At 47.1% G+C, this 10,000-nt stretch overlaps 2 protein-coding genes across 7 annotated transcripts in view; one reads left to right on the top strand and one right to left on the bottom strand.

Moving 5' to 3' along the window:
* rab3gap2 (RAB3 GTPase activating protein subunit 2 (non-catalytic)) overlaps nucleotides 1–3,817 on the top strand; it is a 23,126-nt gene extending 19,309 nt beyond the window's left edge. For all 4 annotated transcript variants that reach the window (XM_047821251.1, XM_047821252.1, XM_047821250.1 and 1 more), the window contains 2 exons: nucleotides 1,592–1,756; nucleotides 2,657–3,817. In XM_047821251.1, the coding sequence (XP_047677207.1) occupies nucleotides 1,592–1,756; nucleotides 2,657–2,809 (318 nt within the window). In that variant the 3' untranslated portion in view covers nucleotides 2,810–3,817. The remainder of the gene's footprint in view (nucleotides 1–1,591; nucleotides 1,757–2,656) is intronic.
* Nucleotides 1–10,000, bottom strand: part of iars2 (isoleucyl-tRNA synthetase 2, mitochondrial) — a 22,222-nt gene that overhangs the window by 7,858 nt on the left and 4,364 nt on the right. The window contains exons 9-23 of one of the 3 annotated variants that reach the window (XR_007144488.1): nucleotides 9,958–10,000; nucleotides 9,744–9,834; nucleotides 9,305–9,456; nucleotides 8,852–9,012; nucleotides 8,150–8,252; nucleotides 7,937–8,030; nucleotides 7,437–7,545; nucleotides 7,220–7,322; nucleotides 6,413–6,538; nucleotides 6,201–6,332; nucleotides 5,989–6,095; nucleotides 5,422–5,567; nucleotides 5,028–5,218; nucleotides 4,805–4,949; nucleotides 4,236–4,714 (exon numbers count right to left, since the gene is read on the bottom strand). The exon at nucleotides 9,958–10,000 is cut by the window's right edge and continues 127 nt beyond it. Coding sequence is in view for 1 of the 3 variants with exons in the window: in XM_047821254.1 (XP_047677210.1) it covers nucleotides 4,569–4,714; nucleotides 4,805–4,949; nucleotides 5,028–5,218; nucleotides 5,422–5,567; nucleotides 5,989–6,095; nucleotides 6,201–6,332; nucleotides 6,413–6,538; nucleotides 7,220–7,322; nucleotides 7,437–7,545; nucleotides 7,937–8,030; nucleotides 8,150–8,252; nucleotides 8,852–9,012; nucleotides 9,305–9,456; nucleotides 9,744–9,834; nucleotides 9,958–10,000 (1,849 nt within the window). In the remaining 2 variants the exon portion in view is untranslated. Of the gene's footprint in view, nucleotides 1–4,004; nucleotides 4,715–4,804; nucleotides 4,950–5,027; nucleotides 5,219–5,421; nucleotides 5,568–5,988; nucleotides 6,096–6,200; nucleotides 6,333–6,412; nucleotides 6,539–7,219; nucleotides 7,323–7,436; nucleotides 7,546–7,936; nucleotides 8,031–8,149; nucleotides 8,253–8,851; nucleotides 9,013–9,304; nucleotides 9,457–9,743; nucleotides 9,835–9,957 lie in introns of those variants that run through there. The other 2 variants (XR_007144489.1, XM_047821254.1) reach the window with 2 other exon arrangements.

The following is a 10,000-nucleotide window of genomic DNA, read 5'->3' as shown; positions in this document are numbered from 1 at the left end:
ACACACACACACACACACAGACACATTACTTTATCTCTGTCTCATACAGGTGATGTTGGAGGTGATCTCACACACACACACACACACACACACAGACACATTACTTTATCTCTGTCTCATACAGGTGATGTTGGAGGTGATCTCACACACACAGACACACACACACACACACACACACACACACAGACACATTACTTTATCTCTGTCTCATACAGGTGATGTTGGAGGTGATCTCACACACACACACACACACAGACACACACACAGACACATTACTTTATCTCTGTCTCATACAGGTGATGTTGGAGGTGATCACAGACACACACACAGACACACACAGACACATTACTTTATCTCTGTCTCATACAGGTGATGTTGGAGGTGATCACAGACACACACACACACACACACACACACACACACACACAGACACATTACTTTATCTCTGTCTCATACAGGTGATGTTGGAGGTGATCTCACACACACACACACACACACACAGACACATTACTTTATCTCTGTCTCATACAGGTGATGTTGGAGGTGATCTCACACACACACACACACACACACACACACACACACACACACACACACACACACAGACACATTACTTTATCTCTGTCTCATACAGGTGATGTTGGAGGTGATCTCACACACACACACACACACACACACACACACACACACACACAGACACATTACTTTATCTCTGTCTCATACAGGTGATGTTGGAGGTGATCTCACACACACACACACACACACACACACACACACAGACACACACACACACACACACAGACACATTACTTTATCTCTGTCTCATACAGGTGATGTTGGAGGTGATCTCACACACACACAGACACACACACACACAGACACATTACTTTATCTCTGTCTCATACAGGTGATGTTGGAGGTGATCTCTCACACACACACACACACACATTACTTTATCTCTGTCTCATACAGGTGATGTTGGAGGTGATCACAGACACACACACACACACACACACACACACACACACACACACACACACAGACACATTACTTTATCTCTGTCTCATACAGGTGATGTTGGAGGTGATCTCACACACACACACACACACACACACACACAGACACATTACTTTATCTCTGTCTCATACAGGTGATGTTGGAGGTGATCTCACACACACACACACACACACACACACACACACACACACACAGACACATTACTTTATCTCTGTCTCATACAGGTGATGTTGGAGGTGATCTCACACACACACACACACACACACACACACACACACACACACACAGACAAATTACTTTATCTCTGTCTCATACAGGTGATGTTGGAGGTGATCTCACACACACACACACACACACACACACACACACACAGACACACACACACACACACACAGACACATTACTTTATCTCTGTCTCATACAGGTGATGTTGGAGGTGATCTCACACACACACAGACACACACACACACAGACACATTACTTTATCTCTGTCTCATACAGGTGATGTTGGAGGTGATCTCTCACACACACACACACACACACAGACACATTACTTTATCTCTGTCTCATACAGGTGATGTTGGAGGTGGAGGATAAGGATGTGTTAGGTTCTCAGCTCTTGGTTCTGATTGGTCAGCGCCTGGCCTACGCTCTGTTTCACTCTCAGACTCAGACCAAAGCCAGCATGGAGCTCTTGGCACGTCTTCCCCCAACACTCTGCACATGGCTCAAAGCTATGGTGAGCCTCACGCTTGTGTGTGTGTGTGTGTGTGTGTGTGTGTGTGTGTGTGTGTGTGTGTGTGTGTGTGTGTGTCATGTAGTGGAATAATAACTGCATCCTCTTAGTGTAAATACTTCACTGTCTGTAAAACCTTTTAAACAAACTGCTAGAGAAAGATTCAGAAATTACGTAAGTTATTAAGCAGTAAGTAAGACCTGTGTCATGTCATAGGTGTGTGGGGCAACTGGGGTAACTAATGAGAAGCACTGACAATAATAACAAGCTCCTGTTGCAGCATTGGTGACAGTGTGTGTGTGTTTCTGTGTGTGTCGCTGTGTGTGTCGCTGTGTGTCTGTGTGTGTCTCTCTGTGTGTTTCTGTGTGTGTCTGTGTATCTGTGTCTCTGTGTGTTTCTCTGTGTGTCTGTGTGTGTATGTGTCTGTCTGTTTCTGTGTGTGTCTGTGTGTCTCTGTCTGTGTGTCTCTGTGTGTATGTCTCTGTGTGTGTCGCTGTGTGTGTCTGTGTGTGTATGTGTCTGTCTGTGTCTCTGTGTGTGTGTCTGTGTGTCTCTGTCTGTGTGTATGTGTCTGTCTGTGTATCTGTGTGTCTCTGTCTGTGTGTCTGTCTGTGTATGTGTCTGTCTGTGTATCTGTGTGTCGCTGTGTGTCTCTGTGTGTGTGTCTGTGTGTGTATCTGTGTGTCTGTGTGTGTATCTGTGTGTCTCTGTGTGTGTGTCTGTGTGTGTGTCTGTGTGTGTGTCTGTGTGTGTGTCTGTGTGTGTATCTGTGTGTGTGTCTGTGTGTCTCTGTGTGTGTCACTGTGTGTGTCTCTGTCTGTGTCTCTGTTTGTGTCTGTGTATCTGTGTGTCTCTGTTTGTGTCTGTGTATCTGTGTGTGTGTGTGTGTGTGTGTTCCTCCAGGACCCCAGTGACCTCCAGCACCCCTCTGTGCCTCTGAAACTGATCGGCCGCCTGGTGAGCCGTGTGATCGAGATGCTACCAGAGAATCATGCGCAGTACAACATGGCACTGCATCTGCTGGAGGCCGTAGACATACTGCAGGAGGACGAGTGAGAGGGACAGAGGCAGAGACAGGGAGACAGCTAGTGAGACAGAGAGGGACAGATGGACATAAACAGTGATTATTTCCACGTTATTACCATTTAGTCACTAAGGCAGATCTTTACATGAACAGTTTTTGAGCCCCGATGCAGCCGATCAGTCAGGGACGTGTTCAGTGTCTGTAGATTTACTCCTGAGCCGATTCTAATATCAAGTAATGAATCTTATTCAGCTCCGTATATAAAACCCATGCTGTGTTATAATGTTACACGATGATGATGAGGAGGAGGAGGAGGAGGAGTCTCAGTACCACAGCAGATTGTTTAAATTTAAATGTCATGGAACATCCATGAAACCCTAAACCTTACTGAAACACACGTTAATATTCCAGGTTGTAGTGAATCAGCTGTTGCTATAGAAACAACAACGAGCAGATTAATAAGAATAAACCTGTGAATATGGCTCTGACTTCCTGACCAATCAGAATTAAAGGTTCAGCTGCAAAAAAAAAAAACAAAGTACGCCGAGCGTGTTCTGGCTGATGGACTGTAACTGGTGTGGAGACGGGAACGTGTCAATGGTTATTGGGCATCGGTTCGGTTCCAGGTCATGATTTAATGAGAGGGGGAGGGGGGGGAGGGCAGAGAGAGAGATGATCAGTGTTTGCAGTTCTATGCATTATAATGGTGAACAGTGTGTAAAGCTCAGTCTCAGTCCTCAGTGCTGCTGCTCCTTTCTGTTCTTCGGTGCCATTTTAACACACTAACGTCACCATCCTTTTTTCTTTCCTCTTCTTCTTCCTGTCAGCGGACCGGAGTTTGCTTCGTAAACGTAATTTATGTGTCTACTATGAGACCAGTAGTTACACCTGACACAGAGGTACATTATGCAGAATAGCTAAGCTCACACACACACACACACACACTTTACTCTGCACCGGTGCTGCTGTTTCTTATTGTACAGAAGCCAAATCCACTATAAATGCTCTATAAAAGATTAAACACACAACTTTTGTGTATCGCTTCGAGTCTTTGTTGTGGTTAATAACACACACACACGTCGTGTCACAGCCCTTTGTCTCACAGTGTTAGTTTCTATAATCAACACCACACAAAACGTGTCCAGGCTTAATGACGATGACCTTCACGGATCCTCGTTAACGGTTAAAACCTGTAAAAGGAGTTGAAAGAAAAGAAAAAATCACACATTTGTTTTTGCCTTTTTTTAATGAATCGATTTGTGCACAAGGAAATCGACAGTTCAGTACAAAGCAGTTTCATTTACAGGTGCGAGAGCTTTTATTTCTTTACACGGTTAAATATCTCTCTCTCTTCTCGCTCTCTACAAAACACACGTTTAGATTTAATAATGTAAATAAAACTAAAACGTATTCCATCGTTTTCTTCTACAGGCTCTGGTATCTTTGTAGCTCTCTCACACACACGTGATCCTTACTGCCCCATGGTGACCCTGTTTTTGTTACCAGGTTATTAATTAAAGCTGCAGTGTTTACCGTTGCTAGATTCTTCACACTGAGGGCGGAGTTTGTGGCCGTTGGTTTTCACCACAATCGCAGATTCCTTCCCTCGACCCCGAGCGAGAAACATAACGTCTCACTTCTTAAACTTTTAGCGGTTACATTTATATCGTCGCCGGACACAAAAGCCGCATTACTGAAACACACGCCGCATCCAGCGTCAGGAATTCTGGGTAGGAAACGTTCTGAAGCTTCCGAGTGGGCGGAGCTGGGAAAGTGCAGGTATAACTGGTTTTATTGGGCGTTCTGGATGACCGCTTGGCACCGTGAGCACAGGCAGTCGGGCGTGTCCGAGGTGTAGCGGCGGCACCGAGGGCAGCGGGACAGAGAGATGGGAACCGCGGCTACGGAGTACGCGCTCTCTTCACGGATAACACCACCTACAGGACAAGCAGGGAAACGGCATCACACACACACAGAGCAATGCAACACTGCAAATGAGGATCTTTTGGTTCGCTGATGGTTTTTACCCTCCAGGTTGATGAGGAAGCTCCCCTTACTGATGACGGCGTCGGAGGGCAGGTCTCGGGGCAGGGCTTCGGTCAGCGTCGTGCGTGACGCCATCATCAGCTCCGTCAGCTGGGACGACGTCGAGGTCGGTTCCTCCTGCAGGGACTGAGAAACCACGCCAGCGTCTTAGGACACGAGGATGGAAAAGACAGGAAGTCACTCTGACTCTCAGTGATGTTTTACCTCCATCAGCTCAAAGAACAGGCCGGGCTCGATGGCGACGGTCAGATCGTACTCGGCCGCGTTGCATCCTGGGATGGAGGACAGGAAGGAGTCTCTGATGGCACACGCCCCCTCCACAGCTTCCTCCAATCCGGGCCTCCTCCACACCGAGCTGCTTTTAATCCAACCGCTCCGGAACAGAGTCTCACCTTCTGCAGAGTAAACAACACTTCTTCATGAGCAGGGGAAGGTTTTTATTGTTTCTATGGTAACAGATTATACACCATCGCCACACTCTGTACGTGCAGCTGTGTTCTCTCATTTAAACAGATAAATGGACCATATTTACACTTCAGTGCTTCATTCAGACACACACACAGTTGTGGGTTTCAGGGTGAGGTGTGTGTGTGTATACCGTCATGCCCTGGTGCATGCTGGTACACCTCTTCGGCCAGGTGAGGTAGGATTGGAGCGATGGAGCGCGTCACACCGTCTAAAATCTCCTCAAGAACCGTCTGACACGACCTCCTGCCTAACGAGTCCTCCGCATCACAATACAGCCTGAGAGAGAGTGTGTGTGTGAGAGAGAGAGAGAGAGAGAGTGTGTGTGTGTGTGTGAGAGAGAGAGAGTGTGTGTGAGAGAGAGTGTGTGCGCGTGTGTGAGAGAGAGAGTGTGTGTGTGAGAGAGAGTGTGTGTGAGAGAGAGAGAGTGAGAGTGAAAGAGAGCGAGTGTGTGTGAGAGTGAATGAGTGTGTGTGTGTGAGAGAGAGAGAGAGTGTGTGTGTGTGTGAGAGGTACACAGATGTTATAATTATGTGAAACATCTGTACACATCCCAGTGAATGAGCTGTTACTATAGAAACAATAACAGAGTGAGTATGTTAGTATGAACCTGAGCTGCTGTTACAAAGTATTGATCGACACCTTCTGTCCAATCAGAGAGCAGAACTCAGCAGCGCTGTGGGACACAACGTCCTCTCACCTGTCTTTGATGATGCTGAAGTAGAAGTTGCTCAGATCTCTGGTGATGAAGGCCTGAAGAAGACGAATCACTCGGCCGCAGTCGAACTCGCTGTAGGCGTCGGTTACCTTCCACACACACACACACACACACACACGGGGTGGGTTAAACACTTGTGTGAGTGAGTTTCTACATTACCATGGCAACAGGACTGGATGGTTCATCATGGAGACCTTGATGCTGTACTCTCGGAGCAGGTGCAGTAAGTACTGGTCGATGTAGTGCATGTCTTTGGAGTCCACTGCCTGAGTGCGAGGGTCAAAACCCTGCAGGTTCCCCAGCAAGAACCTCAGAGTGTTCCTCAGCTACAGAGAGAACGGGAGTCTTTACAGGAGGTACTGACTAAAATAGTGTGTATGTGTGTGTGTGTGTGTGTGTGTGTGACCTTGTTGATGCTCTCTCTGGCTGCGTTCAGTGCTTTGGGTCCGATCTGGACCTCGGAGAAAACGTTGGACTCTGCAACCCACCACCTCAACACATCTGCACCATACGGAGGAGAAACAGATGAATCCTGAGGGGGAGGGAGGGGAAGGGGAGAGAGCGGGGGGGAGGGGGAGAGAGCGGGGGAGAGAGGGAGAAAGGAGAGAGAGAGGGTAAGGGAGAGAGGGAGGGAGAAAGGGGAAGGGAGGAAGAGAGGGAGGTGTAGAGAGTGAGAGAGAGATTACTGATTGATAGATGGATGGATAGACAGACTGAAGAAACTGATGGATGGAGTAAATGATTGATGATTAGATGGAAGGCATAAATAAACTAAATAACTGGTAACTGAGGTGAAAAATGGACTGATGGATGGATGGATAAAAACTAATGGACTAGTGGACGAGTAGATGGACAGATGGACTGAATGATGGACAGACGATAACACCGAATGACTAAAGCATAAACCGAAGGATGGATGGACAGAAGTTGGATACGGACAAAGTGAAGGTTCATCTGTCACTTCTCTGTTCATTTAGACACTAAAGGACTGGTGGATGGAGGGAGGCAGAAAGTGAAGGATGGAACGAATGGATAGAAAAAAACAAAGGACTCAGTGGTTAAACAATTAGATGTATGTATGAAATCGATAAACGGATAAAAGCGAAGGATTCGAAAGGAGGGATGAACGCAGACGGATGGATGTGAAGTGAAGGAGAGACGATGAGGGTGTGTGTGTGTGTGTGTGTGTGTGTGTGTGTGTTCGGAGGCTCACCGTCCCTCCGTTAATGACAACGTCGGGGTCGACGACGTTCCCCAGGGACTTGGACATTTTCTCTCCTTTCTCACTGAGCACAAATCCATGAACCACCAACTTCCTACACACACACACACACACACACACACACACGTCTCTCTGTAAGGTTTAGTCTATATTTTACATATAAATATCTGCTGTGCACACACACACACACACACACACACGCACTCACTTATACGGGGCTTTATTGCGCACCGCTACACTAGTTAACAGAGACGACTGGAACCAGCCGCCGATCTGATCCTTCCCTTCTACGTACACGTCGGCCCTCGGGTCGGCCTCTGAAACGTTAACGCGCAGAATTAAAACACTGATAAACGTCAGGAAGCGTCATCAGGATCTGAGCGGAAAAGACAGAAAGGTGTGTGAGGGTTTAAATCATTAAAGCTGCAGTGTGCAATGTGCAGAACAACAACAACAGAACATCATCGCTGCTTTAACTGCGTCCACTACACAGTAAGTGCATGCAGACGTCAGCAAGAGGTCACCTTAGTGTTCTTACTGCATGTGGGAGATGTCCAGAACACACAGCGTGTGTGTGTGCGTGTGTGTGTGTGTGTGTGTGTGTGTGTGTGTGTGTGTGTGTGTGTGTGTTAATGGACAGATCAGAGCAAAAATTATAGGGATAAAACGACTACACAACTGGTTTAACACACACACAGGAAGCCTCACCCTGTAGCACAGCAGCCCAGGACGTCCCACTGTCAAACCAGATGTCCAGCACGTCCTCACCACGCACGTAATCTATTACGTCTCCGGCCTTACTCTAACACAAACACACACACACACACACACACACACACACACACACGTTACTCTGCAGCTGCATAACTCAGGTGTATATTACATTAACACACCCCACTTGTCTTTGCACAAATCCTTTACCTTCTTCAGTACATCAGGAGGAAGTAGTGTTTCCAAAGGCTCCGCCCACCAGCTGTCGCTTCCCTTCTCCGCAAACACGTTGGCTATATGAGCAACCGTGTGTCTGTCAATCACACGAGCACGAAGATGTTTTTATTACCGTCACAGATGGCAGATAGCGTGGAGTTAGCGAGGTGTTAGCGTGGCGTTAGGATGTTAGCATGGATTTAGGGTGTTAGCGTGGAGTTAGGGTGTTAGCATGGAATCAGGGTGTTATGGTGTTAGCATGGTAGTTTTTTTTTTATGTGAATAAATAAAGCTTTATACTTGTTGATCAGAGGTTAGGGTGTTAGCATGGAGTTAGGGAGTTAGCATTGAGTCAGGGTGTTAGCATGGAGTTAGGGAGTTAGCATGGAGTTAGGGAGTTAGCATGGAGTTAGTATGGAGTTAGCATTGAGTCAGGGTGTTAGCATGGAGTTAGTATGGAGTTAGCATTGAGTCAGGGTGTTAGCATGGAGTTAGTATGGAGTTAGCATTGAGTCAGGGTGTTAGCATGGAGTTAGTATGGAGTTAGCATTGAGTCAGGGTGTTAGCATGGAGTTAGTATGGAGTTAGCATGTTAGCATGGAGTCAGGGTGTTAGCACTGGGTTAGCATGGAGTTATGGTGTTAGCACGATGCTAGCATGGTAGTTTGTTTAATGTAAATAAATAAAGCTCTGTACTTGTTGATCAGAGGTTCTCCGGTCTGTTTGTGGTAGAACACAGGGATGGGGACGCCCCAGCTCCTCTGACGTGAGATACACCAGTACGTCCGTCTGTCCAGCATGGCCAACAGACTCGCCCTGGCTGACTCGGGCATCACACGAACCTTCTGCAGCGCTTCCTGCAGTCACGCCGATTCCCATCAGAGTGAAATTTAGACGTTAACGTCAATCACAACTGATTATATAATCAATAATAAAATAAACACATTAAACAACAGGGAGAGACACAGAGGACACACTCGCATATGCAAATTAGAAAAACTGATCAGCCAGTGATGTGTGGCCTGTATTAGCATGTTATGATGCAACAACACACAAATCACATGTGCGCTAATATCTGACCAATCAGAGTCCACAATTCGACGACGCTAATAATCCATCGTAGCACCGTTAGCTGTCATGCTAACGTACCTTAGCCGTGTCTTTCAGGTTGGCTGTGTTTATGAACCACTGCTTGCTGGCTCGGATCACCACCGGTGTCTTACTGCGCCAGTCGTACGGGTAACTGTGTACACACTGCTCCTCCTTCAGCAAGGCTCCAGCAGCACGCAGCATCGAGATCACTGACACACACACACACACACACACACACTGATGAACGTGATGTGTTATGACATCATAATATACAAGAGCCAATCAGAGGTCACTGTGGAATGAGGTAATGGGCGGGGCATGTGGGCTTAAACCTGATGGATGACTCTGTGTGATGTAGCGACGTCAGCGTCATCCGTAGCGTTTGGATTTTTTGGTATGTGTAAAAGTATTGGCACACCCTTTAGGATATAGATTTAAAGTTAACTATTATTCGATGCATGTTTTGTAGGATCGATTTTCTTTGCTCTGCTCTTACCTGTAGATGTTCCCTCCTTCAGCACGCTCTGCCCCTGTAGCTCAGCGCCAGCCGTCTCTGTAAACCTGCCCTCCTCGTCCACCATGCACTCCTACAGACGGATAAACTGACGTCATTACACAGTCGGTGAGTCGGGACGTCGCTATCAGATACCACATGAAAATGAGACTCTGAGCTCTGATTGGTCGACGATCTGACGGGTTGATTGACGCACCACAGGCAGGTGAAAGTGAGTGGCCACGCCGTAGTCCTCCATG

Source organism: Tachysurus fulvidraco, chromosome 12 (assembly GCF_022655615.1).
Source record: "Tachysurus fulvidraco isolate hzauxx_2018 chromosome 12, HZAU_PFXX_2.0, whole genome shotgun sequence".
NCBI classification, from domain to species: Eukaryota; Metazoa; Chordata; class Actinopteri; order Siluriformes; family Bagridae; genus Tachysurus; species Tachysurus fulvidraco.
The sequence above is the reverse complement of the archived record's forward strand: the minus strand, read 5'-3'. Positions and strand labels throughout refer to the sequence as shown.